The sequence below is a fragment of the Wasmannia auropunctata genome, unplaced genomic scaffold (assembly GCF_000956235.1).
Source record: "Wasmannia auropunctata unplaced genomic scaffold, wasmannia.A_1.0 LD334508.1, whole genome shotgun sequence".
Classification (NCBI taxonomy): Eukaryota; Metazoa; Arthropoda; class Insecta; order Hymenoptera; family Formicidae; genus Wasmannia; species Wasmannia auropunctata.
In genome coordinates, this window is record NW_012028382.1 from 1,261,284 (window position 1) to 1,276,168 (window position 14,885).

The 14,885-nt window shown below is 34.1% G+C and overlaps 5 protein-coding genes and 1 long non-coding RNA gene across 11 annotated transcripts in view; 4 read left to right on the forward strand and 2 right to left on the reverse strand.

Moving 5' to 3' along the window:
- The window catches only part of LOC105458540 (T-complex protein 1 subunit beta), a 3,206-nt gene extending 775 nt beyond the window's left edge, over positions 1–2,431 (forward strand). The window contains exons 2-7 of the mRNA XM_011703929.1: positions 103–412; positions 508–944; positions 1,024–1,101; positions 1,188–1,412; positions 1,549–1,930; positions 2,053–2,431. Coding sequence (XP_011702231.1) covers positions 103–412; positions 508–944; positions 1,024–1,101; positions 1,188–1,412; positions 1,549–1,930; positions 2,053–2,225 — 1,605 coding nt within the window. The 3' untranslated portion in view covers positions 2,226–2,431. The remainder of the gene's footprint in view (positions 1–102; positions 413–507; positions 945–1,023; positions 1,102–1,187; positions 1,413–1,548; positions 1,931–2,052) is intronic.
- An 88-nt stretch (positions 2,432–2,519) lies between these two features.
- Positions 2,520–6,899, reverse strand: LOC105458541 (NADH-cytochrome b5 reductase 3). Of its 2 annotated transcripts, none has more exons than XM_011703930.1 (4): positions 6,186–6,899; positions 3,997–4,326; positions 3,733–3,921; positions 2,520–3,601 (listed from the first exon to the last, which is right to left on the reverse strand). In XM_011703930.1, exons 1-4 carry the CDS (start codon positions 6,210–6,212, stop codon positions 3,218–3,220), a joined length of 930 nt encoding a protein of 309 aa, XP_011702232.1. In that variant the 5' UTR covers positions 6,213–6,899; the 3' UTR covers positions 2,520–3,217. The 2 variants fall into 2 exon arrangements, with proteins under 2 accessions (XP_011702232.1, XP_011702233.1); XM_011703931.1 differs by lacking the exon at positions 6,186–6,899 and adding an exon at positions 4,800–5,119.
- A 662-nt stretch (positions 6,900–7,561) lies between these two features.
- Positions 7,562–8,504, forward strand: LOC105458544 (transmembrane protein 60). The gene is made up of 2 exons (XM_011703937.1): positions 7,562–8,066; positions 8,311–8,504. Exons 1-2 carry the CDS (start codon positions 7,857–7,859, stop codon positions 8,485–8,487), a joined length of 387 nt encoding a protein of 128 aa, XP_011702239.1. The 5' UTR covers positions 7,562–7,856; the 3' UTR covers positions 8,488–8,504.
- LOC105458543 lies at positions 8,443–10,620 on the forward strand. Of its 3 annotated transcripts, none has more exons than XM_011703936.1 (5): positions 8,443–8,529; positions 9,466–9,714; positions 9,815–9,949; positions 10,020–10,125; positions 10,218–10,620. In XM_011703936.1, exons 2-5 carry the CDS (start codon positions 9,472–9,474, stop codon positions 10,376–10,378), a joined length of 645 nt encoding a protein of 214 aa, XP_011702238.1. In that variant the 5' UTR covers positions 8,443–8,529; positions 9,466–9,471; the 3' UTR covers positions 10,379–10,620. The 3 variants fall into 3 exon arrangements, with proteins under 3 accessions (XP_011702238.1, XP_011702236.1, XP_011702237.1); XM_011703934.1 differs by lacking the exon at positions 8,443–8,529 and adding an exon at positions 8,724–8,951; XM_011703935.1 differs by lacking the exon at positions 8,443–8,529 and adding an exon at positions 8,729–9,189.
- Positions 9,638–13,929, reverse strand: LOC105458542 (anaphase-promoting complex subunit 4). 2 transcript variants are annotated; one of them, XR_975545.1, is made up of 9 exons: positions 13,468–13,929; positions 12,903–13,282; positions 12,621–12,821; positions 12,209–12,490; positions 11,878–12,101; positions 11,240–11,799; positions 10,672–11,151; positions 10,026–10,092; positions 9,638–9,658 (listed from the first exon to the last, which is right to left on the reverse strand). XR_975545.1 is itself a non-coding variant. In XM_011703933.1 (8 exons), the coding sequence occupies exons 1-7, from the start codon at positions 13,571–13,573 to the stop codon at positions 10,697–10,699; spliced, it is 2,208 nt and encodes a 735-aa protein (XP_011702235.1). In that variant the 5' UTR covers positions 13,574–13,929; the 3' UTR covers positions 10,010–10,092; positions 10,672–10,696. The 2 variants fall into 2 exon arrangements, 1 of the variants encoding a protein (XP_011702235.1); XM_011703933.1 differs by lacking the exon at positions 9,638–9,658 and having other exon boundaries at positions 10,010–10,092.
- Positions 13,930–14,142: 213 nt separating this feature from the next.
- LOC105458552 overlaps positions 14,143–14,885 on the forward strand; it is a 253,105-nt gene continuing 252,362 nt past the window's right edge. For both annotated transcript variants that reach the window (XR_975548.1, XR_975549.1), the window contains exon 1: positions 14,143–14,478. This is a non-coding gene — a long non-coding RNA (uncharacterized LOC105458552). The remainder of the gene's footprint in view (positions 14,479–14,885) is intronic.

Here is a 14,885-nt window from a genome sequence, read left to right on the forward strand (position 1 = left end):
CGTAAATGTTAACCTCTAAAAGCGGTTGCGATTTCATTTAGAATAAAAAAATTGTATTGTGGATAATTAAATGATAATCGTTTTATCTTGTTTAATTCTAAGGTCTCCCTAAATCCAGTGCGGATCCTCAAAAATGAGGCCGGAGAAGAGAAGGCGGAGATTGCGAGATTGAGCTCGTTTGTCGGAGTGATAGCCATTGGAGATCTGGTGAAATCCACCCTCGGTCCCAAGGGCATGGACAAGATACTCGTGTCTCATGGCAGGTCCGCAGGACAGGTGCATGTCACTAATGATGGTGCCACTATTCTCAAGAGCGTCGGCGTTGATAATCCGGCTGCCAAGATTTTGGTAGAAATGTCTCGTGTCCAGGATGACGAAGTGGGCGATGGTACTACTTCGGTTACTGTTTTCGGTATGCACAATATAATTATTCGTGAACTTTTGATCTTAAATATCATTTTATTGTTTGATCTTAAATATCATTTAATTTTTTTTATCTGTTTCTAGCTGCGGAACTTTTGCGAGAAGCCGAAAAGTTAATTGAGAATCAAAAGATTCATCCACAAACTATCATCGGTGGTTGGAGGAATGCTACAAATGCAGCGAATGAGGCTCTAAAGAATGCAGCCATAGACAATTCTGCGGATGCCGATCGTTTTCGAGAGGATTTGCTGAATATCGCTCGTACAACGTTGAGTTCTAAGATCTTGTCCCAACACAAGGAGCATTTTAGCAAGCTCGCGGTCGACGCGGTGTTGCGCCTTAAAGGCTCCGGTAATCTGTCCGCGATTCAAGTTATAAAGAAACGCGGCGCAACGCTCGCCGATTCCTTTTTGGACGAGGGATTCTTATTGGATAAGAAACCGGGTGTTCACCAACCACAAAAAATTTCTGACGCGCGTATACTTATCGCTAATACGTCTATGGACACGGATAAAATCAAGGTTCATATTCTTCTGTTGTACATAAGACATTTTTCTTAATTAATAGATTAAAACTACACGCATTTATTTATTTTTGTAGGTATTTGGTTCCAGAGTACGTGTAGATTCAATGGCAAAAATAGCAGAGTTGGAAACTGCGGAGAAAGAAAAGATGAAGGTAATAAAAATCTCTTAAGGTTTTTATGCATATTTATAAAATTATAATTGGTATGTAATAATTTTCTGTAATAATTATCCCCACAGGATAAGGTTGACAAAATCTTGAAGCATGGTTGCAACGTCTTTATCAATAGGCAATTGATATACAATTATCCCGAACAATTATTTGCTGATGCCGGAATTATGGCTATCGAGCACGCCGATTTCGATGGTATCGAGAGACTTGCACTCGTTACTGGTGGCGAGATTGTTAGTACTTTTGACAATCCAGATTTAGTCAAACTGGGAAAATGCGATCTTATCGAACAGGTAAATTTATGATTTATTTTAATTCACGTAGAATGCTCCATATGGGAAAGCACTCTTATATCTTAATGTTTGTGATTATTGTTAGTTTCGTTAAAACTTTAATTATATAATCAATTGTGTCATTATATTGTTTCAGGTTATGATAGGAGAAGATACACTTCTAAGATTCTCCGGAGTTCCGCTGGGTGAAGCGTGCACTGTCATTATTCGTGGCGCAACGCAGCAGATCATCGACGAAGCCGAGAGATCGCTGCACGATGCGCTCTGCGTTTTAGCAGCTACGGTACGCGAGTCGAGAATAGTTTATGGAGGTGGATGCAGCGAAATGATTATGGCTTGCGCCGTTATGCGAGCGGCCGCAGCCACGCCGGGTAAAGAGGCCGTTGCGATGGAAGCCTTTGCACGAGCGTTGCAGCAATTGCCAACCGTTATCGCCGATAATGCTGGCTATGATTCGGCGCAATTGGTCAGCGAATTGAGAGCCGCACACAATTCCGGGAGCAACACCATGGGATTAGGTGAGTTTTTATTTCTTATCGCTTTTTTTTATCGCTAAAAATAATATTTTTGTAATCGTATAATAGATCACGCTAGTTTTTACGACAGAATATCAAATTAAATTTGTTCTCCGATCTTGCAGATATGGAAATGGGCAAAGTCGGTTGTATGAAGCGGCTAGGAATCACCGAATCTTGGGTAGTGAAGAGGCAAGTTCTCGTGAGTGCAGCCGAAGCAGCAGAAATGATACTTCGGGTGGACGATATTTTGCGCGCGGCTCCTAGAAAACGCGTACAAGATAGAGGACGTTGTTAATTCATTAAGAAAAAGGAAAAGAAATTTTTACTTTCGCTTTGATTTCATAATTGCTTGCAATTTCTTTAATACGTAACATGCGGCTTCTTAAATTAATATGTTTAATTAAATATTTCATTGTATTGGTCTCTGATCGATAATAACATTTGATAATATTAATGTACTAATTAGAGCAAGGAAAATATATTCCATTTTTTTGAACATTACGCCATTTATATAAAATATGAATTATATACATTTCTCGGTGAGTATTCTATATATTTCTCGATCTCCCACAAATAAAGTATTATACAATGAGAAGCACATCTGTATGTATTTAAACTTTTGTACAACATTACAATGGATTCAATGTTAATAAATGCTTTGAGATACAATACTTTATAGAATATTCCACGCATATACACTAGTAATATACTTTACTCATCTATTTTATACACAGATCATATTTATAATATGCAGATACAAGATTGAATAAAGTATATCTTACAATTAGTGATAAGGCAAATATTCATTTCACATGCATTTGATTTGTAATTCCATTTTTCTTAAATTAAGCTCTATAATTACTTGTCATTCGCCAATCACAGCCTGTGTCTCAATTTAAAAAAAAAGCAAAAAAAAAGAACAAGACTGGCGTGTCTTTTAAATATTTTTTATGGATAAACATTCTTACATTACGTGGAACAGTGGTCACACCATACGCTACTAATATGGCTGCATTTCGTTGATTATATTGTAAGTTTACAACTGTATACTTATATAATAATCAATACTGTTGGAGGTGTCTTTATGAATAAGTTCTGCTGGAAATCTTCCAACATATTTCTCTCTAATTGGCATAACCACATTGTTTAATGTTCTTCGTTAATGTGAAGCTGATTATACATTTAGTTGAACGAAAAACTGATCTTTAATTTTACGGAAGTAGTTTACTAAAAGCATATAAATCTCCACCAGATACAAACTGTCTGATTAGTAATCGATTAAATCGATTAATACGCGAACCGCAATTTAGTATCATAGCCAAGTTTTTCGAGATTCGGAGTACAAGCGAAATTGATCATCGGAGGTGGCCCGCACATCAATACGATAGTATCAGATGACGGTGGAAACATATGTTTTTCAATCATATCGGTGCTTATATATCCTGTACTGTAAGGCCATCCTTCGCTACTTGAATCTACGGTATACCAAAGTTTTAATTTATTCGGATATTTTTTGGCGATTTCATCTAATTCATCTCGTAACAAGATGTCTTTTTCTGTCTGATTGGCGAACAGCAAAGAGGTTTGAGTTTCGTCCGTAGGATCTTTTATTATCGCACGAATTAGCTGCAACATCGGCGTGATGCCAGTACCACCAGCGAGCATAACCATCTGTACAGAAATTTACATAAATTTATATACATATGTTAAAAATAAAATTATTTTTAATAACAGTAATATGATTAAATAAGTAATATTATTATATTCAATATTATATATATACACATAGCAAATGTATTTGCCTTTTTAACGTTATATTCCACGGGTGGTTCCTTCCTAAGAAGTTTTATAGTGACCTTTCCCTGTCCTTTGTAAATCAATCTACCAGATGGACCTCTAAAGTCGATGGTATCCCCTATATTCATATTTTCCAAATATTGAGACATTTTTCCCCCTTCGGGGAACTTTGGATGCACATTTTTGAAGTATACCTACAATTCAAATCACGCACAATTAGAACACATTTTCTTTCTTTATCGCTAATCTTATGTTGCCATTTTATTTACCTTGATGACCAAATCAACGTAGCCTTGATTATCATCACTTGATACAGGCGTATACGAACGTATCACAACCTCCTCTCCAATTTTTGCTGTTAAATGTACATGTTGACCGATCGGCAGACCCAGGACATGATTTGACGTTGGTAATCCAAATCTAAACCTCCTGGTATCGTGACTTATTATGTCCTTTTGAATTAGAGGTAGACTATACTTAACTACTGGATCAACCAGTAGTATCGGCGAAGATTTCTTCTTGTCACTCCAGAACTTATATATTTTAAGTGCTACTCCTATAACTGCTACCGTTCCTACCGCAGCCACAACTGGGAGCATCTAGGAATAAATATAAATTTTATTTTAATATATACTTAACACATATATATATACATATAACGTCCCTACAGTTTCAATTTCTATAAAATTGTATCCCTTTTTTGAAATACAAACGTGTACTTAACATTTTTTTATGTTAAATAGATTCTCTGTTAAAATTCAAGGATTTTTGTAGCTTAAGCTTCAGGGATATAAATAGATAATGCCCTACATAAAAATTAATATTCGCACAAAAGTTTTTAATTGCATTTTTACAGAATCCAAACACAAATTGATAAGATGCATCCAGGGAGATACATTCCTGTCAAAAATCAGAGTTTTCTGACTAACAATAAGTCATCGGTAAGAAAGGAGAGCACCACGCCTATCATGTGCAAAGTGCAAACAAATTATCACTGGCGACAATCGAGTAACGATATCGTGATATTTGCATGATCGTACGCGAGATCGAATCGATCGAAGCGGGACCTTACCACCGTTCGTACGTTCGACATTGCGATTGTTGATAGTGCACGTGGACCGGACCAAGAGGTTAAAGGTTAGCCGGGCAGCGCGAAGGAGATCGCGCGTACTAGGAACTACGAAGACGCTTGGCGCGAGCTCGCGCGATCGAGATCGTAGATCGACTTTCGCCAGGGCGATGACTGCCTCTATGACTGCCGATGACTCGCTGGCGTCTGTCTGCGAGCGCCGTCGACTCCGGAACTCGCTCTAACCCGTTAAAATAGACTCGGCTTCTCGCGTTTTCGGAACAGGACCACCATTAGGCGCGCATATTTATAGCCGCGCATTACTCGCAGCGATATTACCTTAAGCTAAAAGCGCGTGTCTTTTTGTCATCGGCCGATCTGCGCGAGAGATACCTAGTGCATGTGCATATCTCGGTGCATTATCATTAATTTCGCGTCGTCGAAAAATGCAAATGTCAAGCTCGATCGTTTTGCATGCATGCTCTACGCGCTTTCATTATATATATTTTTTCTTTTTCAAAATATCTGACTATATGTACGTATTATAATATATCGATTCATGCTGATTAATTATGCTTGATCGATTCATTTAATTTAGAGCAACTTCGACAAAAATTGCGATTAACTATAATATATAATGATCAGCAGAATTTCTTATATTTGTATCTATTATATATATATATATATATATATATATATATATCAATTCGTCGTTCGATTTTTTCTTTCCATATAACAATTAATAACAAAAAATTAATAATTCCATTCGCGTTAACAAAATACTAGATACAGATGCTGCAGCTTAATAAATATTTATTAAGCTGGTATTTTCTTTTTTTTTCTTTTCCAAAATTAAATACATAAATAATTAAAAATGTATTTTATTTAAAATATTACGGACGGCATTATAATAATTTAATTGATATGATTATCATACGTATAAAGTATAATAAACACATCAAGCATATTAACGATTAGCATATGAATCAATTCCATGTTTAAATTCTTTTTTTTTATCTTGCTGATTATGTAAAAACGAGTTTTACTGGTGACCTTCCTTCATTCGCATTTATTTTTCAGATGCAATTTCGCAATATCTCAAAGCGTCCCGTCACGTCGAGATTCAATGTCAATTAATCAATTACACAACTTAACACAAACAACGAAGATCTACCTGCGTCAAGTGTACGTGGTCACTGAGAAAATATATATGTACACGCATAATTGTTCAACTGCGTGTTTGCAGTAAATCGAATGATTGTTTTATATTCTTGATAATTAAATGTATCAAAATTTCAGAAGCGTCGTGAAAAATGAGATAATTTTTTTAATTCCAATGTATATAGTAAATTAAAATCTTTATATATAATAATAAAAATATATACATACTTGAGAATCATCGATTGTCTCGTTCATATTTTAATATTCCAGTTTCATCGAGGATGCGCGCACACACAAATTTCTGCGAGTTGCTTTTGGCGTACGTTATTATATTTATTCGATTAATGAACAGATTTATTCACAAGAGAGACGAAGAGGAAGTGAGAGATCGACGTGTTCTCACGCGTTCTCGAGTATATAATAATATGCATGGTCGAGTCAGAATCTGCAGGTCGAGTTGAGATACATCGTAGTATCGTACCATTATTTATCATTGCGCGGCAGTGATGTAACTATAAACATTTTTTACCCACCTACATTGTTCATATAGAGACGAAGGGGCATTTTAGGCCCTAAATAATTTCGCAATTACCTTGCATAACGCGCACAATCTTTAACAATATTAAAAATATTAATTATTTTGAAATAATATAGATAAAACATGCTTAATAATATAGAGACTATATAGACAACTTGTAATGCTTAATAAATTTCTATTTTTCTTTTTTCCTTTTTTTTATTCTCTCTTCCTCTTTCGTCTTTCCTTCGTAATTGTATCCTTCTTGCATTTGTCTTCCTGTGCTTCTGTAATTTTTTTTCTTTTATTCTGGAATTCTCTTAGCCACTAATATTGTAAACATATACAGGCAATATGTATAACGTTTTTTGTGAGATACGCGACTGTCCGCTGTCGTTTCATGATCTCTACACTCTACAGTGACGTTTTAGTACGAGTGATTCTATTGGTCGCCGATAAGCGATCAGCTGGTGCCTAGCTGGTGGTACGCTGCAGCGTATATATATAGATATATATGTAGCTGACTTTGTTTTTCTTGGACAGTTCAAGGATGTCAAGACTCGAGATGTATATATCTCGATCATGTATGGTCGAGACTTCTACGTTTTGGATTTATAGATAATATTCTGAGTCTTTCTCTAATCAAAAATGACAATATTAATTCATAATTGCCACTCTGTAAATTGAAGCTCTCGACTTGCATTCTCCTCACGCATTTAAATATTTTAAATAAGCGCACATTCAGAGATGTTTGCCCTGTCGAACAAAAAAATGTGGCATTTTTATTTCTCTTATTTATATAGAAAAGTATAATTATATAGGCATAATATTTTATTTCAATATGAATAAATAAATAAATAAATTCTATCAATTAAAAAGAGATTATACTTGACGTTTTCAGAATATATGTATACCTATAATATAATTATAGGTGGCCGGATTCTTAGATTCGACACTGTAATTTAATTGTGTTCATTAATGCGAGAGTGCATGTTGAGCATATAATTTATTATCGTGATACGAGGAATTATTGTATATGTATATATAAGGTCATTGTAAATCACTGAACCTCATGCGACGTAATAATTAATAATAGTAGTAACTCTAGAGATTTATATTTGACTTCTCATCATCTTGAATATCGTTAAAAAATGATTTATTTGCAAAAGTTAGTTTATTGATAATTATATTAATACAAATAATACAAAATTGAATCTGCAGCATCATCTTACGGTTCTTTGAAATACTAAAGACTGGTGATATCTTGTTGATAAAACAGGACACGTAGTTGTTTGTCGCTAGAGGTTAGAATTGTCAAAACTTAATACACGAACGCATGGGCTTTATGAAACTGCATACTATTAATTAAATATAAGTCTTCCATGGCGGTTTTACACCGAGCGTTGTTCACCTGGTTCAATTTGCTCATATTCTTAATTCTGTTGGTCTTGAGGCTTGATCAGAGAATACAATGGAATTGGTTCATCGTTTTCATTCCAATGTGGCTTTACGACAACATTCTTCTTATTTATATTGTTTTCAACATGATTACGTACTGCAAGAATGGACATACCTTTAGTCTGCAACGAGAAGTGAGTATTTTATGACTTGGCAAGACAAATTTTCTTTCATCCTCGTGCAATTGAAAATATTTCATTGTCAGTCAAACGTGTGTTTACGCATACATTTATTTTAATATTTAAAATATATTTTATGTTACTAAAGAATCGTAATAATTAAGAGGAATCCTCCTAATAATACAAAAAATTTTCAGCTAATAAAATAAAATCAGAGTTTAATGTACAATGAGTTTAATGTATAATAAAATTCTTTCAGACGCGGTACATGGTAGCTGTGATCTTGAAACTATGTGCTCAGATCTTAATTTGTCTGAAATTGGAGGCCCCTCAATGGTCTCTACCAGCCAAAGCGGTACTGGCACCATTCTGGCTACTTTTTCCATTATTAGCCGTAGATGTTATTTTCCATTTGATGCTGCAAACTACATATTGACAGTGGATGAGGTTCAGCTTGTTTCAAGTTACTTAAGGACGTGTATGTATGTTAATAAAAAATTATCTTGTGTATATATACTTGCTGTACAGAATCAAATATATTATATAATTAATGTTAATGTACTTGTTATTTTTATTATAAATTTCAATTTATATTTTACACATTGTTATTGAATAATAAAGCATTATGTGTCTATGTTTCATATATTGTATATTAATTTATATATTAAAAGATAAAAATATTTTATATCCAGCTGTTTCATTCATTCAAACATAAAGCTAGGTTTTTCTTGTAAGATTAGATTGATTTATAACAGGATCTGAGAACATACAGCAATTGTAAAGTATAGGTCTAGTCTACTATAAATACTTAGTATTGCACAAGGCCAAATAGGACAGAGTTATAAATAAGCAACTCCATGGCAGTGCTTGTTGTAGCAATCCTCTCATCAGTAAATGAAAGTGTGTTTTCCACTTTATAATCATTAATTTATGTTAATGTTATTGCCAGTGAATTAATTGTACAGAAAAAAATAGAAGCAATTCATTAATTGCATGCAAGAGAGAGAAAGAAAAAATTCTTCTGAATGATTACACAACATTCACTCAGAAAAGCCTTTTGTTTTGTATTGTGTATTGTATAATTATTGTGACAATCATCTGTGAAAAACAAACTGGTTTTGCAACAGCTGTGAAAAAGGTGATCAATGTTATTAGATTGTAATTATAAAAGAAGACAGGCTAGTAATATCTAATAGTCTACCAACATTGATTGTGACAGAATATAGTAATTGAACATATTTTTATATAAGTTTAACATTTTTTAGAGTGCATTTTCACTTTTTTTTTTACATATACAGGTATAATTTGATATATAAGAAAAAAAAATGTTTTTGATTCTTTCTTTCTCTCTAACTAAACTGTGAAATATAATCTATATAAATTTTTCTAACAATTTTCATTTTTTAATTTGTAGGTAACAATGTGGCTTTTTATACTTTTTTATTTATCATTTATATTACAAAAATCCGAAACTGCAAATGACATAGTAACAGTGAAAGAAGTGATAGCTGGACACTTGGCTGAGCTTCCATGCTTAAGTATCGATGAGCATCATCGTTTCATGTTCTGGCAATTTGGAACCAACACTGTTATTGGTCCAGGAAATCCTTTAAATGAAAAAAAATACAATTATGAAGTACTGACTGGCTTGCTTCAAATCAGAGTAAGTTTTTAGATTTATTCTAAAATTCTTCTCTTTTAAATAGCAATTTATTATTAATATATAATTTTATATTTTAAATTATATTCACAATTTTTTATAGGGTGTGTCAACAGCAGAATCTGGATTTTATAAATGTTTTTCAAAAGGTTTATTTGACGATTCACAATTAAAAGTTCATTCTGTTGAATTGATAGTTACAAACGATTGGGAGCAACTTTGGGAAAATGATTTTGAGGTATTTTAATATATAATATATAAAAAAATAATCACAAATCTACATTTTATTAAAATGTATATTTGAATAGACAAACCTGTTACGGGGAATGACTGCTGTTATGGTACTGGTGGTTGCTGTAGCTGTCGTTCTTCTAATTATTACTGTTAAAAGAAAAAGAAGTCAAAGATTCTTTGGTAATTTTGTATTAAAAATTAATATACAGAAAGGAGACTTTCAGATGCACTTTCATGATGAAAATAGGATTATTATTTAATTTTTTTTTCAGATCTGGAGGAATCGAGAGAAAATTCTCCAGTACGTTATACACCAGATAATACAGCTGGTGTTTCATCAGGTATCGAAAACGCAGGAATGGATAACGCTGTTCTTGATATCGATTTCCCTAAAGTGTTTAAACAAATGCAAAAGGAGCAAGCGATACCATAATTTGTAATTCTATTGTGTATGAAATTACATTATTATATTTTAGTGCTTTCTTTACCCTTAGCTTAAATGTACATATTGCAATAAATTATACTCGGTACTTTTTCCGTTATTGTGCAAGTAATGTTTAGTTAATTTTTGCAAGCATGTATTTTAGTATATCTTGTAATAACTCTGTATTTATTCAAAATAGGTTTAAAATCCCTTTTTAGAAAAAACAAATAAATTACAAGATTTTTCAATTACACGAAAAGTTATTTGTAATTTTTTTGTATATATAAGAAAATTATTCATACCTTAAATATATATTCTACTTCTACGTTAGTTGTTTTCTTCCTTATAGAATTCTTGTACATCAGTTTTTGCTGTTTCCGCAGGAAAATTTGCATTAGGTGTGGTATCCATCATATTTTCTACAAAACGTCCTTCTTCTTCCTCATCATCTTCCTCGTCCTCGGGTTCCGCTTCAGTTTCGAGTAAACGAATCTTTCTATTGTTTTCATTCAAAATAGCAGCTACTTTCCGAGGGCCACTGACTGCTAGTCGTCTCGCAGATATTCCTTGAAATGGTTTCGGCCATGTTGCACCAATGAATTCAGTTATCGACACCACTGCATCATTATCTTGATACTCATGCGTAGATATGCTATGTAATGGCATTTGTATAAGAAACGATGCATGAGTTTGTTTATTTAATATAAGCAAGCTAAGATAATCTTGCGAGTAAAATTGCAAATCTACTATCACAGTATCGACGTTTTCTTTCGGACATTCTCCTAAACATACAGAAAAGTTAATTATTTTTATAATGTAATGGAGAAGTGAATTTTCAATATATAATTGTACGTAACACATGCTACCAACCTTGCTTATGACTCACATCTATCGTGATCATCTTTGAACTAAGAGGTACAGGGTCTACAGACGAGTATCTTATGTTGAAAAGTCTCAAAAATTTGCTATCGATATCGCTCATAGCTAACAAAAGATTTCCATCGTTTGTTACAATTTGCGAAGATATAAGAGATGTAAATGACGGTAAAGAGATAGAAATCATCACAAAGTGATCAACTAAGCTCTGATAGGCTTCAACAAAAACATTTTCTATAGCAGCGACTAATTTTACATGAGACTGTAGTAAGGATAAATTAAAATTCTGCTTTACTATATGGGCATAGTCGCGTAAGCAATCGTTTGCATCGAGCATCGCAGCCCATTCGCTTCCTTCCGAAGTCAGGGGAGTCTGCAGATTTTCGTGACGCAAATATTGACCCAATTTTTCCAAATTTACTCTGCCGTTTGCTTTTGGTTTGTCAAAGTCACTCAGAAATTCTGCGATAAATGTCAACTCCTGCTGACTTACGCGGCTTACTTCCGATGGCGCTCTTTCATCCGTTAGTTGGAGAATAGCTACGTACAACCATCTGCAGAAATGCAATAAAAAAAAACTGATTAAATGTAAATAACATAAGTTAATTGATTATTAAGTTTTTGACTCGTACCGAAAAAATGCTTTGTAATTGCGCATACTTTGATCTATAACTTGCTCAATCTCATATGATTTTGCTAGAAAAGCTTCAGATTCATTAATAGCACTAGTTATGAGTGTTTCATCGCGCAATCCTAGTGCTTCGTACGTGCCACCTGCTCTCACCATGCCTCTCAATTCAGCTAATTGATAAACTAGAGCCATACCGACGCTAGTTAAATTTTTGGAAACTAATTTCTAGAAGAACAATTTCTTTATGTTCAAACATTCTTAATAAAGAATTCTTAACAAATGTGCAATATACATAATTAAATTTAAAAAAAATTTAGTACTTTTTAACATACCTGTATGTTACTATAACACATTTCAATACTGTGTCCGAATTTTTTTAATCCTTTCTCTGTGAGATCTCTAAGTAGAAAAGTTTCTAAATTTTTCGTGGGTATTCCAATCATCAATAGTTCCAAAAAGTCTGCAGACATAGTACCAGGTGGATTTGCCTCTGCATACCGGGTAAGTTTTTCATCCATTTCCAAAAGTATTGTCTCCCAAGCTTCACAAGTAGCCATTAAGGTACGTGAGAGATAATCTTTCAAACATTCTATGTTGGCTTGAGTCTGCGCAACCTGAGAATAAAATATATATTCCAGTTGACTCAATGTCCTTTCATATTCTAAATTGTCATGCATAATACTTGAGAAACGATTTGCCTTTTGCTTTAAATCTTTATTATATATGTAATCGATTTTAAAATACCTTGAGAAGCGCTGTGCTTCTGTCAAATAATGGACATGATATTCTAGTTATCTTAACACAATTATTATCTTTCCATGTAATCCATATTGGATTATTATATCCGCCTGTAATCTGCAAGATTGGTCCGTGGCCTACAGTTATAGTGCCACAATAAAACATACCAAAAATGTACATTAATGCCGTACCATCTTTTTGACCAATCTATAAAAAATAAATATGACTATTAATCATAAAGTCACAAATGCTTACGATTTTATTAAGATTGTGCCTTGTGATATTTACAAAGAGCATATCTAGGATGTGGGATAAAAATTCTTTCCGCTCAGGTTCTGCGCTATAACTTCTGATTAAACTAGGCAGAGGTGGCAGATATTCGCCTGTAGGTTTATTAGTTTTATCATTTGTCAATGAACCTTCGTGTTCAGTATTGGAGAGTGACAACCACTTGACATAAACGGTCAGTTCGTTTGTGGGCAATTTGACTTTATGAATGATATTTTTAGTCTCAACGTCAACAAGACACAGTAGCTTGGAAATCTCATAGCAAACCGCAAGCAGCTTTCCATCTGGTCTCCATGCCAAATGAGCAGTGACATCGGATTCGTCTTGAGGGCTCAACAACCATACTTTTTGCCACGTGAGTCTATGAAGGACAACTTCACCTGTAAGATTTTACATTACGGATAACGATCAGTTTTTTTTATTAAATCTCTCTCATTCATTCGTTAAACATCTGCTAAAAGCAGCAAATAATTCTGTTTTTCATGAACAATTATTAAAAGAAACAAAATAAATTAATTTTAATTAATGATTATAATTTTTACAGCATCTGTTTTTAGAACCTAACCTTTAACATTGCTAACTGCTAAAAGATCCATTTTCGGTGACCACAGCATCGTCGTCACCTCCGCAGGGAGCTGACGTTCCTCCAACTGTCTCATGGTACCAGCCATATCTTTCTGATTTCTTTTTAAATACAACACTTGACAGAAATGCAACACTTTTCGGCAAACGATTGTCTAATCAGAGAGGTTAGTCACACGCGTACAAAATTTATCGTAATCGTCGACCTGCTCATGCTCGCGAAACTTTGAGGAAAACCTCTTTCATATGCAAACATCATATCACATCGCGTTTAGAATAAAAATTCATAACAAGCGTTCGAATTTTCCATTTTAGCGTCTTTTTGTGGTTAGATATCAGATTCGCACATGCGATCTGCGAATGACAACAAATGTAGTTTTATATATAAATGTTTTTGCATATGTAAATAAATATCTGTAAAATATCTAAATAATGGTAAACTATAATAAACGCTGTAGTATTTTTTTATTTAATAACACTTTATGTTTTAATAAAAATTTATTTATAGGTTAAAAACATCCAAATATTTAATCACGTGGCTCTCGCAGTTCTGTCGATATTAATTGAAACATCGCGCATTGATATCATCGGCTGCATTTATTGAATGATGGTATCAGAGAGAACGCTTCTTTCTGATGGTATTTTGTGTCTCTTATCATATAGTTGATTTGTGCCACTTGACAGGGGGTGTCGAGTTTTGACGTGAGATGGTGCCACCATGTAACTTTGGACTTTGGAGTAGTTCAGTTCTTCGGAGTCTTCGAAACTATTAACTTTACGCGCGTGAAAGTAACGATACGAAAGTTTTATTCTTTTGAAATTCGAGGTCCGCGTCGCGGTTTTATTGTTCATCTCACTTTTCCGCGTTACAACGAATCGCAGCGCGGCGCAAGCTGCGCGAAAATGCGCCGAGAAATCGCGAAATCTTGTCGCGTGCGCGCGCGAAAAGGAATACATCGGTACGATTCATTTGAGGTTATTTCTATTTGCGAGGGTGAGTCCATTTGAATACGTATAATAAAAGAGTCCACTCTGAATTTTCGATTCGCACTTGTCTGTTTTGCGCGAGTCTAAATTGATCGGCTTGAAATATACCATTATAAATATGATTAATTGATAGGTATATAATTAAAACTTTGAATACAAATTATTTTAAAGACTTATAAGGATGGACGCCGCGTTTTCACGAGCGGCGACGATCGAAATGTCGATATAATTTCTCGATAACTTTTTAATTAATTAATTATTAATAAAATTCGAATGACAATTCGGTCCGCCCCGCGTGCATCGAAGCGCGCTTACACGCGGTGAAGACGATCACGTCGTTCTCTAATGTGCAACGAGCGCGCAGGCGGCGATAGACGACAGGAATACGCGAAGGCGATAAGGACCGCCGTTGTT